The following is a 21,024-nucleotide window of genomic DNA, read 5'->3' as shown; positions in this document are numbered from 1 at the left end:
TCGGGCAATAAAGGCGGTGATGGATGTGGCGGGGCAAATGCGAGTCACAACATCTGGTTTTACAACTGCGACGCGCAGCGCACGCCTCGCCTGAATGCACCTTCCGCTAGCGTGGACCCCCCCCCCCAACCAAACCCCCTCCTGTTCGCCATCAAAAGCCCCAGGCCGGCCATATATCAGGCAGGCCAACAAGCCGTGGATGGCTTTTTACGCCGCTTTGTTGTTCCTTCCTCCTCTTCTCCTCTCCGTCATGCCCCTGACCTTTGACCCCTCCCCCACCATCTCTGCTGGCCTCCGGACAGCCATGAAAATGTCTCAAAAAGGAGGTGGTAAGCAGCAGGGCGAGTCACGCCGCTGGCTCTTGCGATCAACATTTGTCTTTGGGTTGGTTTTTTTGTTTGGGCGTGGAATCGAGAAAATTTGTAAAAACCCGGCGACTGTTACTTCATAAACTTTTATGTGATTAATATTAATCCCATACGATGCTGTCAAACTTATTTCGCCGCCTCCCTCATTGTCAGGAATTGCAGAACGAACAGAAGTGACCACAACCTTCTCCTTTTTCTAAAAGTCTAACAGCAGTCTAATCTTTGACCTCTCGATCTCTCCGCCAATCCCCCCCCCCCCCCCCCCCCACCGATGCCAGGTACCCCGGACAGCCTGGCGGAGAAGGAGCGCCAGCTCATGGGCATGATCGGTCAGCTGAGCAGCCTGAGGGAACAGCTCCTGGCGGCTCACGAGGAGCAGAAGAAGCTGGCTGCCTCGCAGATGGAGAAGCAGCGGCAGCAGATGGAGCTGGCCAAGCAGCAGCAGGACCAGGTAGCGGCGGCTGCAGCGGCGGCCTAACAAGCCTCGCGCTCACTTCAACCTCCGCACATGAAATAGTCGCTCAGGAAAAAGATACACGGACGTGACGCCTGTAGATTAGCAGTTAGCGCCGATTCCAGTGGAAGGAAAAGAGGCCGGATGACTGCGGAGCTGCGTTTCCATCACAGTTTTTCGCAGAATAAAAGCGATATTTCTAAAATTTCGACAATGTACAAGTGTGATTTGCAGATGTTTCAATTGAATGGTGTGAAGAGCATGAGCCGTAAATCTCGTAAAATCTCGTGCCGTGAGACCCCACTTTGAGGAGGATGGAGGTACAAAACATTTTGCAATAAATGTGCATTTCAATGTTGTTTGCTGTCAAGAGGTTGTTAAGGTTTTCTCTCTCTCTCTGATTACTTCTGTCTCCTCCTCCGTCCAACGCGCCATTTACACTCGAAGTGAACTGGTTACGTGACTCTGTACGTCACATTCGGTGACGTGTAAATGCGAAAAAGTGTTTCCATTACACTTTTGCGATATACCTCAACAGATACGCCTGTAAAACCACCTCAAGAGAGCGTAAAAACCTTTTTGCGATATTTGAGAGGGTTTTCGAAGTTTAGCTAGTTTAGTTTTCCATTACCAGTTTTGTATTGCGATATTTAGGGTTTTCGCAATTCTAGGGGAAATGGTTGAAACACATGCAAGTTTCAGTTTCAGACGAAAACGAAAGATCTGGAGAAAACATCAAACTGGTCAGTGTTTTATTAACCCCTCGCGATTCTTCACAAACGCACGGGTCACAGCGAGCGACGTGAAAACAACGCGTCGTCAATGCAGAACAACGTACACGCATTTGCATAAATGCATGCGCGCGTGTGGAAAAAAAAAAATCCCCGTTGTCTGTCTGCCGCGTTATTTGCATAGAGGTCGGTTTCCTTGTTTGTCATCTTTCTTTTCTCCTTGAGCTCCCGGAAAGCGCGGGGTTTTATGGGCTCAACGACAAGAGAAAAACACGATGTGGACAAATCACCTGCGCCCGACACGATGCTGCGTGGTGCTGCACGGTGCGACCGCACTCTTGCGTGTGTGCAAGAGGCGATGGAGAAGCGGCGGCGGTGGCGCGGCGAAAAATGTAGCTGGGAAAAAGGCGTTACGAGCAGAGTAAATTGGGCAAACAGAGTCGGAAAATTGAGAACGATGTCCTCCCGTGTGATGGAAGAGACTGGATGACAGAGACACAGACGGGTTCGACGGTGTTTGGCCGCGTGTCCGGATCAGATGAGCCCTTTAATATTTTATAGCTTGGGGGGACTGACCCTCTGTCGTGCTAGCGGGACCTCAGAGACCCCCACCGCCTCCCGGAGGCCCTGCACAAACACCGAGCCGCACTGGCAAATACCCGCTAACAGCCACACACACACCTACGCATGCACGCACGCACACGCACACACACACACACACACACACACACACACACACACACACACACCATGTCTTGAGTAACGTGTTGTTGTGCACTCTGTCCCGCAGATTGCCCGGCAACAGCAGCAGCTCCTGCAGCAGCAACACAAAATCAACCTCCTGCAGCAGCAAATCCAGGTGAGGCTGGCGTGCAAGACGAGTCCATCTGTGTTTTGCCTCTGTGCGTGAGTGCGTGTACATGTGTGTGTGTGTGTGTGTGTGTGTGTGTGTCATACATGCCTTCTACTCAAAAGGCAGTGTTCTGATTGCGACTGTGGACGAGCACACCTCTGCTCGACTATCAACACCCGAGGTTGGAATCAGTCTCCAAACGGCCCCCCTCCTCCTCAAACTCCTCGGCAAAAGTGGGCAGTCCGCGTGTAAAATCACAAACAAAAAAAGTCTGGAAATCAAAGTTTGCACCTTTAAATTGTCTACTCTGTCAGTTGTGTGCGAGTGATTGCGCGTGTGTGTTATTATGCAGTGCAAATCCATAAACTAGGTCAAAGAAAGCAAAGAAACTGAAAAAAGAAGAAGCTCAGAATAATAATAATACCAGGAGAATTAATGGATGAAAAATTATGATTCAAGGCAGACCACAGAAGGCCCATCGCAGAAAGTTGTATTCTCACATTGCGAAAGGAAAACCCAACGGTGTATTTTTCGTTAGAAGACCCAATGCCGACGACGTCCCAAACAGGAACTATTTTCAAATTCCTAGGAACGCAAACGTGGTTAGCTTCTTACTTTGAGGCTTTTTTTGTGTTTTAAACCAAATTTTAACAAATCTAATCACTGTGATTTTAGACATAAGTGAATAACCCTCGGCCCAAAAAAAAAAAAAAACACACAACTTAATCTGGGCGGCAAAATGCGCTGACAGAAAGTCTCTTTGAGTTGGAAGACTGAGGCTTTCTATAAGAAAATGGGCGGGTATGTATGTAACGCTTAAAATGGAACTATTGTCCTTTGGCGCGCTACACTGGGGCCTCTGTGTTGGTCCAGGTGGCTTGGAACGAATAGCCCGGGCTTTTGTAAAAGCAGATGACACTGAATTTTGAGCTGAGAAAGCTGGCTTTGTGTCATAAGAGACACTCTGTCCGAGAGGGAACACACACGCACAAGCACGCACACACACACACACACACACACACACACACACACAAACTCAGAAACACACAGATTAGTCCCCTATAACCCTTAAGAGGTTAGCAATACAGAGTTTGTGTGATAAGAGACCTTGTGATAGTGTGTGTGTGTGTGTGTGTGTGTGTGTGTGTGTGTGTGTGTTCGCAGATCCGTGCAAAGCAGCTGTGTTTATTTGCCTCGCGCACACGTGTTCATTTTCGGAATGGTTTGCGTTTTGTCTCCACCGTCCGACAAAGAGAGCGCAGGATTGTTGCTGAAGACTCCGATCATTCTCTGGTGGCCATTTCTTCTTCTGTGCCTGCTCTGTGTATGCGTGCGTGCGCTTGAGTGTGCGTGTATGTTTGCCGCAGCTGTGTGTGTTAAGCTATAAACACGTCCGCTCATGATTCACTCCCTCACGACCCCGTCGAGACAAAGCTCCCTTTTCCCATGACTTTGCAACCTTTTCCCAAACAACCGCTTCTCCATTGAACAGGGCCCCCAACAATAGATTCTCACAAGCGTGGTGGGGAGGGAGAGTGAGGTGGGGGTGGGGGTGGGGTTGGGGGGGTGCAGCTGTAGGCAGCCTCGTTAAGAAGTAGAGTGTTTGCCGCGGCGCCACCGGGACCACCTCGCAAGCGCGGGTGTTTGCGATCGACGTTGCGCACATCAAAGTGCGGTGGCCCGGGCTAGCGCTAGCTCGGGGAGCGACGGCGCACCCGGGCCCGCGATGATCAAACACACACTCATCATCAAAGACTTGGTCGAGAAACGCGCTTTGCTTAATCATTCATGAAGAGATTGTCCGCACAATCCCACAATACAATGGCCTGCCAGTTTGGCGGTGTGGGCTGGGGGAGGGGGGGATGGGTGGGTCACCAGGTTGGGTGTGTACGTGAGTGTGTATGCAGAGGAGGTGACGAAATTAAACAAATAATCGAGCTCATGAAAAAGAGAAGAGGGTGACACACATCCCCCTCCCCCCCACACAGTCGTGAAAGGAGGGCAACTATTTATTGTTCCCTGCGTCCGCTTTTCTTTTCTTCTCCGAAGTGCGAAGATCATCCGGACGCATGTTTGAACCGCTCGCTAGCGCTCAAAAGTAAGCGACTGGCTGCTTTATGGCTTCGCCTGTTAGCGTACGACATTTCAAACCGTGTCCTTGCTCCTCTTGGATTTTTAAAAACCCTTCCTTTAAAATACCAGTCGCCCCAAAAAACCAACAAACGTGATCCAAATTCAATCTTAAACCCGAGCCCGAATGTTTTCACCACTCAAAACCTTTTCCCTCCCCGAGGGTAAGCGAAGGGCCGCGGAACTGACCCTTAACTCTCGTTAAAAAAAAAAAAATCGGCGCTCAGTATTAAGGGCAGCTCTTGCTCTGCGAAGGACTTTTAAAACAAGACCATGTGTGCGGCACATAAACACACGCGGACGCACAAATGCGCACAAATGTGTGCGCAAATGTGAGCGTGCACGGTGGCGTTTCCTTGCCGCCCCCCCGCCGGGGGGCCTTCTTGTTGAGCTCAAAGGGGCGAGCACATTTCCTCACGCTCCTTTGCTCTCTCTCTCTCTCTCTCTCTCTCTCAACCCTTCTGCCTCCCCTGTTCTAATTAAACGACCCGTCTCTGAGGCTCCCTCCGGTGTCGCGGGGGGGGGGGAGGTGACCGCTGCTCGCGCGGCGGGGATGAAAGGAGCTCACCTGCCGAGCGACTCGGGGGCTTACCTTGAGAAGCGCCCTGGCGACGGGCGCGTGCGGGGGGCGCCACTTGAAACGCAGGGACGAGGGGACGGGTTTGTGTCCTGCCTAATGAATCGAAACACGCTCAACCAAAACACGGCCGCTGTGCATGCACGCGCGTCCACCGCCCCGTCTCCGCCGGCCGCCTTTCATCTGGAGCGCAGCGGCTGTCGGTGGGAGACGGCGCGGGGTGGGTGGGTGCGGGGGGCTGCAGTTCAAATCAGAACCGACGGGATCCACTTGACGCTCTAACTCGTTTAAGGGCAGCCAGACGCGGCGGCGACGGCAGCTAACGAGCTCTCCATTAACGGTTAACCGCCACCGGTAACTCAATCACGCTGTTGCGAAGGCTGCGGCGGGTACCTGGTGTCGCCACACTTTGTCACTCCTCTCACCCCTCCAACCCCCGCCCCGGCCCACTACCCCCACGACAGGAGTTTCTCTCCAGAGAAAACAGGGAGAAACAAAATGAAAATCCATAGCTGGAAATCACCCCCCCCCCCCCCCCCCGCCCATACTATCCCACAAACGCACACACGCCGACACCTCCCGACCCCCACGCCACAGGGCCGGCTAACCCAATTGCCTGAGTAACTGTGTAATCACTCCCAGGACACAATTTGCGTTCGCCCTCCTAACACGTCGATGTGAACGCACAACGCACGGACCCAGAAACGCAAAAACTAGAGCGAGAGGGCCGGAGCCCCTCCCACTTGCGCCCCTCCCACTCAATGCACCCGCATGCACCAGGGATGGATTATAAGAAATGGACACTGGCAAAGTGGCTACATAGCCATTTTTGTTGTCTAGTAGCCACTTGAGGTACTTCAGCATATAACCCCACGCGGCCCAAAAGCATTTTTTCCCCCATCGACCGCAAGACAAAAATAAACGCCCTTAAAATGGCTGATGGGATGACCTTTGACCTGAAAGGCACTCCATAATAAATCTTTTCTATTGTAGATTGTAGAAAAAAAGAGTATAAAGGCCAGAAAATCACCAGAAAAGAGTTCATTATACCCAGGGAGCTTGCTTCACAGCGTTTGTATTGTGTCCCTCAGCTCCTTCAGATTAGCCGATGCATTCAGGTGCATTGTGTGAGTTACAGAGTCATGATGCAAAGTCATACAATTGACCATGCTCATGTGTGTGCCTTACACAAGTGACCAGGAAGGTCAAAACTTTTTTTGCCGTACTGGACGAAACGAGCGGGCGCCATTTTGGTTCCCATTGGGTTTGCCTGGCGGGCACCTCCCGAGATCACCAACTAGCAGTCCGCTGACCGCTTCTTGCGGCGGTCCGTGGAAAGCTAATAGGCCGACATTAAAAATAAAAAAAATAAATAAAAACCAGCCGCACTTGCTACCGCTTCCGCCGCTCCTTCGCTCTGGCTCACCAAATTAATTACGCCGTCTATCGCTCGTACGTCCCCTTCCTCGGCAACGGGGTCGCCCGGGTCTCGCGTTAATTGCCGGAGCATATGGTCGCCGACAGATTTTAGCTGTGGGACTCACACTTTTTTTTTCGCCGAGGGGGGGGGGGGATTTTTTTTTTTCCCTCCCGCACTCGCTCAGGAAAAAAAAAGAAAGAAAAAAAATTGAAAAAAAAACACGAGCCATATTGCGCGGTGCTGGCAGCCATTGTTCGGCGCATTAACTTCACAGAGCTAATTACTCCCTGATAATAACTTTTACCTTGGAGTTTTTGTGAGCGGGGCGCCGCGTGCCAGCCGAGCCAACCTGTTTTGCAGCCGCCGCCGCCGCCGCCCGTATGTTAATTAGCGGCCACATCTTCATTACGCCGCGGCGGCGCTTTAAGTTCAAGCTGTGCCGCCTGCCGAGCGCCAAGCGCCGCCTCGGCTCGCTGCCAATTACGCGACTCTCCGTCTCTCCCCACCTTCCTCCCCGTCGCTCGGTCTCCCCGGGTTCACGCCGCTTCGCTCTGCGACGCCGACGATGACGCGCCGGCACCTGCGACTTCCGTCCCCCATCCGCGCCTTCTGGGAAAGTTCTCGAGAAAAAACTTTCATCTGATGTTTTTTTGTTTTTTTTCCCGCGTGTTGAGCACTCAACGCTGATTAGAGGATTTTTTTGTTTCGGTTTTTCAGTTTGGTTCGTTTTACCGGTTTGTTTGTTTTTTTGGGGGTGTGGGGGGACGAGGAAGGTGTTTGCAGATGAAAAGCGACTTGTCTGATTCGTCTGTAGGCTGATGTGAAGGAGCCGGGGAGCACGCTATTCCCCGAGGTGCCCCGCTGTTTCAGAAGTGCCTCCCTCCTTTCGAGGATCTACAGATTGGCCCGATAGATCCGGCCATCGGCTTGCACTCCTCTCGTCTCTTTCCCTCTCTTTCCTCTCACAGGCTTTCCTCCCCGTCAATGCGTCTCTGTTTCTGGTTCTCTCTCTCTCTCTCTCTCTCTCTCTCTCTCTCTCTCTCTCTCCCTCTCTCTCATTTGGGAGAAGCCCGTCCCGTCCCATCCCCCTCCCCACCCCGACCACCCCCACCATCCGCTTTTCTTCCTCCGGGCTTCAAAGCCGCCGCCAGTGGTGCAATCACGAGGCTAATGCACGGAGGCTCGTAATTCACTTTAAGGTAGCGCCGTCATTGTATAACCGATATTAGGAGAAATATCGGATTAAGTCCTTCTGCAGATGTCGGGAGGAATGTCAATGGGATTGAATGCTCTAGGGCTGTGGAGGCGGCATTGGATGTATTGGGGGGGGGGGGCAGCTCGCGCGGTGTCATGTGATTGGCCGACATCCTGCTCCTCAGCACTTTGCTCTGCGCAAAAAAAGAAAGCACAGATTAAACCAATTTTTGCAGAGCGATTTCTGCAGCTTCCTTTGTAGAGTTGCGTGCGTACACGCACGCTCACCAGCGGCCGGGCTGCAGCAGCTACTAAACAGCTGCTCCACATAATCAATCAGTGGGGCGACATACGAGAGGGGACGGGATCCTCCGACTCTGTTTTTCTCCCCTCTGCTGCCTTCTGTTCACATCCTACGCCGCCCCCCATCCCCCACCCCCCACCACCACCCCACGACCCGCACCGCCCGCCCCCCCCCCTTCCGGCGAGAAGGCTAACGTGGCCGTCGGAGGTTCGGCAGTTGTATGACGCAACGTCTTTGTGTCCTGTCCGAGGATAGGCTGGGCGAGGATCCCCCTCTCTCACCTGTGCACTGTACAGCGTTCACTGCAGTCTGCTCCTCTTCCCTCTCATCTTTGCTCCTTTTCCTCTCTTTGACTTCCTGTTTCCCCCCCCTCGCCCCCCGGCTCTGTCCTTCCCCCTACTGAGCTTTTTGCCAATCCTCCTCTTCTCGTCCTTACTCTTGTCTCCACTCCTCTTCATGTCCTCCTCCTCCTCCTCCTCTTCATGTCCTCCTCCCCACGGTACAATGCAGTGTCGCCAGCCAGCTCCGCTCTCAGCATATGTCCAATTACGCCTGAAAGGCAAAGTGGAACTGTTCTGCCTGTGATTCGTCCCCGCGGGGGTCCCTGTCCGAGCGCCGCGCTGGAACGCCTCTCCCTTCTGATCATGCCACGCCGAGCGGTTTGTGGTTTACCAAAAAGGAAAAAAAAAAAAAGATTTAAAAAACGGTGGAGTAATTATTGTTTTTGGTGCGCGGGGAAAAGGGAAGAGGGAGTGCCGTCAAACCCCCACCCCCACCACCACCCCCTCTTGTGATAGTTTGATTACAGTTCTGTCTGCCTACGCGCGCCGACACATCGGGGGGGGTGCTGTGCACACGCACACACACACACACACACTCTGGCGTAGGTGTTTGCAGTGGCACAGTGTTGCACGCACGCTAAGGGCCAGGGACCTGAATGTGAGCGTTCAGGGACTATTTACCTGTCTCGAGCCGCAGAGCACTTCAGGCGTCGCCGTCTCCTCCTCCGAGACGGCATCTGATTGGGCCATTTCCTCACACACACACACACACACACACACACACACACACGAGCCGAGCGCCATCCCATCGCCGCAGATCAATTTCCTGCGTCAAAACAGCTTTTACTTGGCCATTATCTTATTCAGTTATCACCTGCGTCGTCCTCCTGGCTGGGAGAAATAAATATAAAATCAAGGAATAAGGGAGAGAGGAGAGGAGCTGTGGCAGGGGAACAAGAGTCTCGCAACCAGCAGCAGGACAGGACAGCGGCACAAAGGCCCTTGAAATGATGACATTGTTTTTATTTTTATTTTATTTTTTTTAAATGGATCACAGACACGTGGAACTTTGCGTGATTTGCTTAATTTCGAAGTTGGGGTTTTTGTTTTGCCATTTTAAACAATTTTTTACTCTTGTACGTTAAAGGAACAAACCTCAAAAATCAAACTTCTAAGTTACAAGAGCGGGATGGAGTTTGCAACAGCACAACCACACTGGGAAACGTGCACGGTTCTGAATTTCACGCGGCGGCGGGAAACCTTTGACTGTTCTCGTCTTCGTCTCTCCAGCTCGCCGCCTCGGCCCCGCGCGGTGTGGGCGCAGCATTGTTCACTGCCACAGAACAGAGAATTCAAAGTGGTCCGCGGCCAAATCAACTTTGCAAGAATAAATAAATAAATGAACGGACACGCGAGACACAAAAGAGCGGCCAAGACGTCGTCCTCAGCTCCCTCGTGTGTAGATGCGAGTCTCACGAACCTCCTTGGTTGCTACAAAGAGCGCCTCTGCTTGCTTTGTCGGGCTCTCGGACCCCCACCAGACCCCCCCCCCCCCCCCTCTCTCGTCGCACCTCTCGCAGGTCGACAAAGCTCCGCCCCATCAACCCCCCCACGCTGCCATTTCTTTTCGGAACTGTCAGTCAGTCCGCGCGCAAAAAAAAAAAGTCTTTGTGTGTTGTTTTTGGCAGCGGGCAGTTTAGTGCAACCATCTGTCTCCTACTCATCGCTCTTTCTGTCTCCCCCATCTCTCTCTTGCTCTCTCTCTCTTCCTCTCTCTTTCTCGACATCCCTGCCAACACCAGCAAATTGCAGGCTCTTTTTTTTTCCCTTTTGCATTCGTGCGTCTCATTTTTTCCAAAAATCCTAGAAAACCTTGCAAAAGTCGCCGCCGCTCTCCGCCCTCGCTGGCGTCTCGCGACTCCTCCCGCTCTTTGCCTTTTCATTCTGAAACGCGCAGGCCGATGTTGGCTTTTAATTAGCTGTACGTGAAAAGATCCCGGTGAGAGGGGGGGGGGGGGGGCGTTGATGATGTAATTCGGATGCAATCATCTTCGGAAACGCCACTCGAGGCAACTGTCACGCGCAGCTATTTCTGGGTGCGTTAACCACAATTCTTTTTTTTTTTTTCAAAGAGCAACAGAAGCTGCGTTTCCATCACAGTTTTTTGCGGAATAAAAGCGATATTTCTAAAATTTCCACAATCCACAATTGCGATTTGCAGTTGTTTCCATTGAACGGTGCGAGTAATTACCACGAGACCCCACTTTGAGGAGGATGGAGGTACAAATTGTGTTGTATAAATCTGCATTTCAATGTTGTTTGCTGTCAAGAATGGTTGTTATATTTTTCTTTTTGATCACTTGTAAAAAATATTCCATCTCCTCCTCCATCCAAACATAAGTCGGCATTTTCCCTCAAAGTGACCTGATCACGTGATCCCGAACGTCACATCCGGTGACGTGTAAATGGAAAAAAGGTTTTCCATTATATTTGTGCGACATACCTCTAAATCAATACATATGAAAAACCACCTCATGAGAACGTAAAAACCTCTCTGCGATATTTGAGAGGTTTTTCGAAGTGTAGATGTTTCCATTACCAGTTTTGTATTGCGATATTTAGGCTTTGTGCAATTTCAAGGGTAAAGGAAACAAAGCTCGAGATGCTGATATTTCCTTCTCCTCGTCCTTCTCGTCTGCCCTTTTCTCTCCTCCACTCCCCTCCTTCCTCAGCAGGTCCAGGGCCAGCTCCCTCCGCTGATGATTCCCGTCTTTCCTCCGGACCAGAGGACCCTGGCGGCGGCCGCGGCGCAGCAGGGTTTCCTCATGCCTCCCGGCTTCAACTACAAGCCCGGCTGCAGTGAGTTTACAAAGAACACGCACACTCGCACATTATTTGTAAATGGCGGCGGCGTTCGGTCACTTTGCGATGTTTTTCACGAAGGCGGCATCGGCGGGACAAGGTAGCAAGAGCCCGAGCTGTTTTTCCCACACAGGGAGCTGGATTATTTCCCAAAAGGCGAGCCTGCCCCCTACAACAACATCGCTCCCTCTTAATAGAAAAAAAACAAGTCCAAATACACCCTTCCTGTTTACACTCTCAATCTCTCTCTCTTTATCTCCTGCTCTCGCTCAGTCCATTTGGCTTCTTCCCCTTTTGTCTTGTCTATTTTCTGATGTACAAAAGCAGCAACGCGTCCGATAGGACTGTTTTTTTTCACTCCTAAAAAAAAAATGATAATAATTCTGCTCTCTATCTCTCTCCTTTTTTTTTTTTTTTGCTATCGCGCTCCGGCTGTGTGGCAATGTGTTGTTTACCATGCTAGAGAGAGAGAGACAGAGAGAAAGAGGGGTGGGTGCTTTGCCAGGGGATGCTGGGAATAAAACGCGCCGTGGGGGGCGAGCAGAGGGGGGTATGGAGAGTTGTAGCGTGACCTGCCCCAGGTTCTCCTCACGTTAACACGGGACACAGCCAGAACATGTTTCCAAGGCTGCCCACACACACACACACAGTTGCACACACGCGCGCATATATATAGACACAAATAGACCGAAACGTCTTGGCAGACATTTGCTGCTTTGTAATATCCAACGATTTGAGAGGGGAAAAAAAGAAAAAAAAAAAAACAAGAAAAAAGGCACTTTTGAGATGAAATGTGAGTCTGTGCGCACACACACATGCGCACACACGCACACACCCCTTCCACTACAAAAAAACCCCAAACCCCCTTAAGAGTTTCACAGCTTCCCAAACAAGTCCGGTCCATTTTAATTAGTGCCATCTTCACCCACGCCCACTGCCCACGTAAATACCCCCATCAAGCGGCGGGCCCGTCTTTTCACTGCCTCCGCCAAGTCCAAGCCGACTGGCGGGCTTCGCCAGACTCAGGCCGCCCCTGAGAAAACTCTCTGGCAACTTTCAAAGTCGCCTTGCGAGTCGACACAGTAGTGCGCGCGCGGCGCGGCGTAATTGGGGGGGAGAGTTGAAGACACAAAGATTTGACGAGACCGAGCCCGTAGACACTTGTTGAGCGTTCAAACCACTCATGACGCAACTTGTTCGAGGTGCACGCGTGGTTGAAATTTTGCAAAATAATTCAGTTGACATTTTGTAAAGGATAACGATTCGATATTGTTCTTTGAAAGGGGAATTTGTGAATTTTATTTGTTTTGTATCGTTCCCCCAAAAATCACAAAATGGAAGAAAAAAAGAAAGTGAAAGACACAGGCATTAAATTTATTGCGTCTTTAAAAACATTTTCAGTCCAAAGCGTTACAGACGCAGTTATTTCCTTTCTGGCCTCGGTAGTGTCAAGGTTTGTTTGCATTTGAAATGTTTGTTTTTTTCTTCTGTGATGAGTTTAGTGCTCACAGTGTTTTGATTTCAGATATAAAAGGTGAATGATCAAAAGGCAAAGAAAGGAATTATTTTAGTTAGTTATAAATTGTTTTGTTTTTTTCTCCCCGCATAAAACACAACGCCTTTAGTCAAATCAATGACTTTTCCCCCCAGCCCTAAGACCGGAAACAACAGACAAAATGAAATTGTGCATCAAGTGATACCAAGAAGGATGTCCGCGGCGTTTGGTTGCTCGCTCCCACCCAGCGCGGTTGTTTAGTGAGAAATTTCATCCTAACCCTCCGAGGTCGCTGTCCCCGAGCCAAGCGCAACATGTTTGCTTTCCTCCGTCCTCTTCCCTTTTGTTGCAGCGACCCCCAGGAGGAGCATAAATATCCATCCAGCCCGTGTTTGTCCAGGGAGCGAGCCGAGAAAGGCCCATCTCCTAGAATACACAGTCCTGAAATAATTCTTTAATCCCTGTTGCCCTCTCTGCTCCCTCGCTGCTGCTGCTGCTGCTGCTGCAGCTTGGAGAAGAGAATGTCTCAGCTCTTTTATTTTTTTAAAAGTTATATGGGAAAATATGTCAGCAGGAGAAAGCGCGCATGCACACACATTTACATGGGCACACACACATATTCCCAATTGGAGATATCGCCAAGAGGCCGATGGCTCAAGGTCGAGGTCAGAAATGCAAGGTCAAGCCCTGAGAACATTATCTGGCCTTCCTCGTCCTCCACCTCCTCCTCCTCCTCCTCCTCCTCCTCCACTCATCTCTGACCTTTTCCTCCCCCCCACCTTTTCTCCTGGAGTCATTACGACGCGGCCTATCTGCACCTGGTCACTAATAATCCAGACTCGTCCTTTGCTACCCTGCCTCTCTCTCCCTCCGCGCTCCTGTCATGTCGCCCCGCCCCACCCGTCCATCCATCTATCCATCCATCCATCTATTCATCCATCCATCCATCCATCCATCTATCCATCCATCCATATCACTGCTGATCACTCCTGACGGAGGCGGAGGAGGGCAGGAGCGGGTTGCGGAGGGGGGAAGCTGACAACAAGGAGGGGGACGGTTGGAGCAGGAGGAAGGAAGGGGGAGGAGGAGGGCGAGCGGGGTTGGTAAGGGTGAGTAAAGAGGGAGAGAGCGGCGAGCGGCGGCTCTTAATTACAGCGCCGGAGCGAGCTTTATCAGAGTTCCCCTCACCTCCCTGCTCTTTGTCAGGAGGAGGTATTAAGGGGGAGGACTCACAATCACAATCAGGCTTTTCATTAGCCCCCCCCCCCCCCCCCCCCCCCCCCGGCTGGCGACGCGCACAAAAGACGGCTTTAACAGCTGCAAGAGTGGGGAGTGGGGAGAGGGGGAGTTGGGGGGTCAGGTGGCGGTGACGAGGGTACCAGGGAGATAGAAGGGACGACGGCGAGGGGAGGAAACGTGAACGCTGAGCACCTTGTTTGAGCTAACAAGGCTTTTCTCTCCCCCCTCTCAGGTGACCCCTACCCCCTCCAGCTCATCCCCACGACGATGGCCGCCGCCACGCCGGGCCTGGGACCCCTACAGCTGCAGGTGAGCAGAAGAAACACGCCAAATAATCATATTTCTGCGATGGCTTGGCTCTCTGTGCGACAGACGATCGATAATTGCTGATTCTACGATCATTTCAAACATTTCGGGGAGAGTTTGGAGGGTTTTTTTTCCATGAACCCTGAAGGAATCTCCAGGCCATGTGACAGGTTTAAAGCCAATCATACCTCGCCGAGTTCAATGATGACGGCTGACATCACCGCCAAACGCCGGCACGAGGACGCCTGAGAGCCGCGAATCTCTATTGGCTACCGTTTGGGGGAAAAAAATATGGGTTAAAGGTCGGACACAGTTCGTGTCATACATTTGCACCTGTCAGCCAAATGTGCCGCCCCATATGCTCAGACACACCAAGGGGAGAACGGAAGCGCTGTGTAACTCCTGTCATGGAGAACGCAGCCCGCTGTCCCCGCTGAGTCCATTATTACAGCCTGTGTGTGTGCGAGCGAGAGGAAGGGAGCACATTGTGCGTTTAGCCTCAGAATAATATTATAGTATTATCGCCGCCCATACGTCCCCGCCACGCTCAGATTTGCCCGATCCCACAGTCCAGTGGCTTTGTTCACCTCGCATTCAGATTTCTTTTGGTTGTTGTTGTTGGGGTTTTTTAACCAGCAGGGAAGGTGAGAGGACATGACAAGTGAAACAAAACAACAACTCCCTGGCAGATTTCATTCTCACAATCCCCCCCTCAGAAAGAAAAACCCCAAAGACACGGCGTCCCGGCGCACAAACAAGAGTGGCGCTCTGAGATTAAGGCTTGTCAGAAAGGAGCAGACTTGTTGAGGCTAACGCGAGTACAGATGTCTCAATGTGGATGGATTTCCTTTGGGATCTTCTCTGCACCCTCATTTAAAAATGGAGGTGTCACCCCCCCACCACCACCACTGAGACAAAATGAGAAGGTTAGCCCACATCTCGGGTCGCCACGGCAACGTCGCAGGTTGCGAGCAGACGAAGGTGCCCCCACCCCTCCTGCCCCACACAAAGAAAAACACACTGAAGTATTTGTCCCTAAACATGTGAACGACGCAAACAACACTCGCTTCAGTGTGCGGCGCAATTCTGTACGGCATTGTTACATGTAAAGCAGCTTAAAGTTCCAATATTAAACCTATTTGCAGATGCCTTGAACCTTTAATGATCTATTATTAGCCCTCTGTTTACAGCTTCCCACAGAAATGATCCCATTATACTTTCTGCTGGAGCTGATGCTTTTGTTTCACCTTCCACGTGATCGGAAGGGGATGAAAAAAAAGCAAATGGGTTATTATGAGAGCTACTTAGCGGAGAGATGGAGCAGACAAAGAAAGTAAAGGAAGAACTTCTGGACTTTACTGAGATTTTTGTCTGCAAAAAAAAATTTATTTAAGATTTATTTGCCAATTTTCACCGATTAATTTGCATTTTTATGTTTACAAAGTTCTTGGAACGACAGGTAAAGTGTTAAGAATAAATAACTGTTATAAATGTTTTGTAATCATTAACAGAGGTGAGACCTTGAAAACAAAATCACTGGTCTTTGAAAAGAAGGGAATCCGCTTCTTGAAAGAATTCAATCTGCGCTGACCTTTGCTTTCGACAGTTTTAACAGACTTTGGTAACAGTTGAAATAATCTTTTTGTCGTCTTCAACAATAGCCCTGTTAGTTTTGATGAATAGCCAAAGCTGCTTCCATCCAGACAATTTGATTTTGCAAAAGTGATGTAGCAGCCTTTCTTTCTTCTCTTCTTGATAATCTATTCAGATGAAGATACCTTCGACTTACAGGCAAATATAGAGAAAAGCGGTGTTAGATTAATTTGGCATAGCACATGGGTCAAAGTTATTGGACACAAAAGAAAAAAAGTCAAATCAATATTAAGGGAAAGCAGCACTGTCTGAAATAACTTCACATCCATCCACACACATCCTCCCGTCCATTTTCTCTGACCACTTCTGCACTCAGGGTCGTGGGGGGTGCTAGAGCCTATCCCAGCTGTTGTGGCAAAAGCAGGGTAGCTTCACACTAACCTCAAATTTAAGTCTAAAAGCTCAGGGGAAAAAAATCTGACCCTCCAGTTCCAAGAACATCATCATTTGCTCCAAGGCTAAACCCCGCCCTCCCAAAAAAAACTGCAGGCAACTGCAGCAAATTTGCACGCGGCAACAAATAAAACAGAAAATGACAGAAAGCATGGGACAACTGAGCTCAGCTCACTTTTACCCTGATCACACTTTATGACGGCGCAAATGTTCAAAAGCCCCGCTTCGAGTGCTTCTCAAACAATATGTTAGCGGCTCAGCGATTTAAAGCCCTTTCAATGCTTAAAACAGCGTCAGAGAAATCAACAGAGTGGCACTTATCTGCACTTATGTCAATGGGATCTGGGCGCGGAATCTTCCACAGATGGTTTTCAAGGCAACAGGAGCTTTGCGGCGCACAAGTTTGACATTTAGCATCTTAATCTCAGGCGATGAACGGCGATATTTGTGCATTAGGGAGAGGGCTCGTTACCCGTCGCCTATTCACCAATGATCACATTAATAAACAGAGATGGCGGAATAGTGTTTATGAGGATGATCGGTTAAAGGGATAAACAAGGAGAGGAAGGGAGTGGTGGTGGGGGTGGGGGCGGGGGGGATTGGAGGTAAGCGGAGTCGGGGGAGGAGGGGAAAGTGTGTTTGTGTGCGCGAGAGATTAGGCGCGCAAGTGTGTGTACGTGCGGCGTTGTATAAAGAGGGTCAATGGCGCGGGTCAGGCATCATATGGAGAGGCAGATGTTGCAACATATTGTCCTGGATTACCACACTGTACACCGCAGAGACGGACGGAGAAGGAGACAACAGACAGGCAGCGGGGGCCGGGGGTGGGTGGGGGATGGGGGGGAAGGGAGGGGGAGGAAAAAAGGAGAACGGGACAGATGACAGAAGGTAAATGAGAAATCAATTGAGCAACTCGCCTCTCCGCGGAAAACCCCTTCTCCTCCTGGGGATATCGCTTCAGGGTTTATTTCGCCATCAGCGCCCCTACAGGGTTTTGTCAGTGTAGCAAGGGGGAAATGCCATTTTGTGATAGCGGCGTGGGATCGATTCCAGATCGATAGGCCAAGGAGGTGACTGGCTGACCTGGTGTTCTCCTTAAATGTGGAGGGGATTTTAAACAAAAAAAAAGAAAAAAAAAATCAGAGGAAATCAGAGGTTGGCAGGGATGGCGAGCTATCCTGATGCTATCGACTGTAGCTATGTCACAACATTTCACTTAAATTAAATTAAATGTTATGAGAGGGGAGCTAAGTGATTGTCAAAAATGAAAAAAAAAAGAAGAAAAGCTCACTTGGTCTGACTACTTCACATGATACGGAAATATTTCACAACCATCTCAGTGTATTTTTCAGATTTTACGATGTGAAAGTTGTGACGACGGCGCGTAACAGCACTTTGGCTGTTTCAAACAGTTTTTTGTTTCCGTCCAGGCACACCAAAGCACGTTGAGAACTCCCCCCTCAGACAGAAAGGAAGTAAGACAGACAAGACAGGAATCCATTAAAATCCATACAATAGTCCTCAGTGTCCGTGTAAACAATAGAGCTCAGGCCGCTCTGAAGCGCCGCTAACTCTGACAACAAAGACCAGGCGGTCTGGTAATCTGACTAAAGCTGCAGATTATTGACCAAGACTCTCTCTCCTTCGCTCTCACACACACACACACACAGACACACACACACACACACACACACACACACACACACACACACACACACACATCCCCCAGCGCTCCGATGACACACTGAGATAGCACAACTCGGAGATCGCACACAGCTTATTGGGTCTGGAACACACACAGACACGCAATCAGCCCCTCCTGTGTCTTAGTCCAACACCGACGTCATCTATTGTCGACGGCAACGCGTGCCTGCGCACGCGCACGTGAAGGGGTCACATGGCAGGCGACCACTCGTGAAAACAAAAACACTTGCAGATGTGCAACCGCTGGTCTCACGTTCGGGGATTAGTCGACCGAAAGCACGAGGAGGCCTCGTCGGCCAGGGCGCACGCACGTGCACGCTGAGCGCAGGCACGCGTGCGCGAGGCACACAAAGCTCGGCTTGGCGTGCGCGATAATTTTAAGAAATCCTCTGTCTCGTCTCATAAACAGACACTGATTGTGTCGCTCCGCGCTCCTGAGTGTGCGAGCGCGCGCATGTGTGTGTGTGTGTGTTTGTGTGTGTGTGTGTGTGCTTGCGCTCCTCCGGTCACCCCGGGGGGCTCCGCGCTGTCACTTCCTGTTTGTTGACATGCATGTCGCTGCGGCGACGCTCTGGGCGCGCTCCATGGTGCCTCTGCCCTCTGTGCTGAATGTGTGTGTGTATGTGCACAAGCGTGCGTGCATGTGTGTGTGTGTGTATGTGTGTGTGTGTGTGTGTGTGTGTGTGTGTGTGTGTGTGTGTATGCTTGCGCACGAGCTGGTGAGCATGTGTGTTTGTCACTGCACGCCGGCCCATTGAGCAGCCTCTGAGTGACGGGAGCTGGCCTTGTAATGGAACTCAATTCACTCCGCAAATAAAGAGGCCTTTGAACCACTGGTCCGAAATATGGCAGGACACACACACACACACACACACACACACACACACACACCGCCTGTGGTCCACACTCACTAGGGGGTTTGGCTGGCAGGGTAGGGAGAAGAGGGGGTGGGGACTGGGTGGGGGCGGGGGGGGGGGGGGGGGTTTGTCACGCTCAGCTACACAGCCCCGCCCCCCTCCCCCCTCCCTCTTCCAGGAGCCACCGTGCAGCTAATTGAAGGGAGCGGTACTGGCCAAGGCTGATCTGATGTCAGCGAAGGCCAGGCCCTGTGAAGGTCTCGATGCAAAGCAAGTTTTCTTTTAAAGTTTGCTAAAACAAATATGTAAAAAAAAAGAGGTGTGACTTCATCAAAATGTGGGGTATTTGTTGTTACAAGGTGGCAGTACAGGCAGTGCTCCACAACGCAGGTGTGGGGGAAAAAAAAAAGGAAGTTTCCAGAAATGGCATTCACCAACAGAGATTCTGAGCAGTCTGCTGGAAATGATTCATCCCACCTGAAAACGCTGGGCAGAAGCTCAAAGGATGAATCCGTTACAGGGAAGTTCATGAGTTAACCTTTTCTGTCTCTGATGCATCCCAAAAAAACTCCCTTCAAAAGAGATTGAAAAAAAATAAGACGTTTTTTTCGTTTTTTGAATTGTTAATTTTGTGCAATGAGATGCTGATGAAAATGAACAGAAAAGCAAGGAAGCATCAAATAGGTCGGCTGATGCCAGAAGTGACTAATAGTCACAGGGGGATCATTTGACATTTGGTTGCCACTCTTGACCAAAAAAACACATTCTGTGTGCGACTTTTTCCGTGTGTGAACACGCCGGCAGTTTAATGGGCCATTTGTTCCCTTCCTGTTTTCATCAAGATGGACGTCCCTATTGAAGACAGCGCAGGAGAAAGTGGAAGCTAATGTGCCTGTTAGGAGTGAGATAGAGAGATGTACAAACGGAGCGCGAGCGGTCTCGGAGAAACTCTTCCTCGGCCATTTGCATAAACCGAGCCTTTGTTTGGCGCCTGTGGCCGGCAGCCAAGCAACCAACAGAAGGACGGAAGTTAAACTCGGAATGAAAGAAGACGGAGACGTGAAAAATCTTGCCGGAAATAAATAATGACAATATGAGTATTTGGAAAAAAAAGAAAAGAAAAAGACGACGTAGCGAGTCCTTGTTAAACAAGCGGCGCTTTGCTCTTCGGGAGACGGGAATGACGATTTGGGGGAAGGGGGGGGGGGGGGATTTGTGGACATGAAAGAACTCCTGGAGCCTCTCGCAGGGGGACAAAGTCGGAAGGAAGACGGACGGGAGGGGACGGGCGGGAAGAGCGCTGTTTCTGAACGCCGCTTCCAAGTTGTGAATATTCGCCCGCGTCTGTTGCTGTGGTAATGGTGGCCAGAGACTGTTTTGTGTGATACAATGCTATTGCATAAATATCCCCCTCGCCCGCGAGCGCACAACACAACAAAAAGCCATCATGCTTTTATTTAATTGGGAAAATAATTAGGTGCATAAATAAGAATAGGGAGAATTCCGGCTACTGAAACAGTTTATCTGCGTTTAAAGGCTACTCCGGAGCTTCTTTTTTTTTTTCTCTCTTTTTCTTTTTGCGCGGGCCAGTCGTCTGCAGCGCGGTTGAAATGTCGCGAGGAAGCACGATGAGACACTTCTGGCGCTCTCCATCTGGCGCGTGGCTTTCGCAAATTTCTCCACCTCGCTTTTTTTCTCTGCCGTCATCACTTTTTTTTTTTTTCACCTTGAGCCAGAGCCGGGCTCTCCGGCGTGACCTCGATAGCCTAGCCGGGAATGTTTTCCCTTTCTCCCACGACGCACCTGGAGGGGACGTGGCCCATCTTCTGGCCCTGTCAGAGAGGCTGTTAGCGTTTCTCCCATGGGGTGAGGAGGGGTGGTGAGGAGGGGTGGTGGGGAGGGGTGGGCGGGTTGACAGAGGAGATGTCCCTCTATCTCTCTCTCTCTCTGTCACACAAACAAGAGGCCGGGCCACTAATGGCCTCTTCTTCCAGAGCTTTTTAGCCCCGGCCGTCTTCCTCTTTTTCATTTGTGTGTTGGGGAACTATTCATTTATTCATGTCCCCTCTTTTCTTCTCTCTCTTTTTTTGCCCCCCCCCCCATCTTTTCTTCTTCGTTTTATTCCTTCGAACCCCACCCCCCACCCCCTCACCCTCACCCCCCGCCCCCCCTCTCTCTCCTCCTCTCTTCCTCCCCCTCCCTT

The 21,024-nt window shown here is 50.7% G+C and overlaps 1 protein-coding gene across 13 annotated transcripts in view; it reads left to right on the top strand.

Annotated features, from left to right (window-relative positions):
* Positions 1–21,024, top strand: part of sox5 (SRY-box transcription factor 5) — a 236,557-nt gene that overhangs the window by 197,206 nt on the left and 18,327 nt on the right. For 10 of the 13 annotated variants that reach the window (XM_076051749.1, XM_076051748.1, XM_076051747.1 and 7 more), the window contains 4 exons: positions 647–819; positions 2,344–2,412; positions 11,045–11,171; positions 14,141–14,217. In XM_076051749.1, coding sequence (XP_075907864.1) covers positions 647–819; positions 2,344–2,412; positions 11,045–11,171; positions 14,141–14,217 — 446 coding nt within the window. The remainder of the gene's footprint in view (positions 1–646; positions 820–2,343; positions 2,413–11,044; positions 11,172–14,140; positions 14,218–21,024) is intronic. The other 3 variants (XM_076051753.1, XM_076051745.1, XM_076051755.1) reach the window with 1 other exon arrangement.

This window comes from Nelusetta ayraudi, unplaced genomic scaffold (genome assembly GCF_046127955.1).
Source record: "Nelusetta ayraudi isolate G7.1 ecotype Tasmania unplaced genomic scaffold, CSIRO-AGI_Nayr_v1 ptg000135l, whole genome shotgun sequence".
In the NCBI taxonomy this organism is placed as follows: domain Eukaryota; kingdom Metazoa; phylum Chordata; class Actinopteri; order Tetraodontiformes; family Monacanthidae; genus Nelusetta; species Nelusetta ayraudi.
Note: the sequence above shows the minus strand (reverse complement) of the source record. Positions and strands in the feature narration are given on the sequence as shown.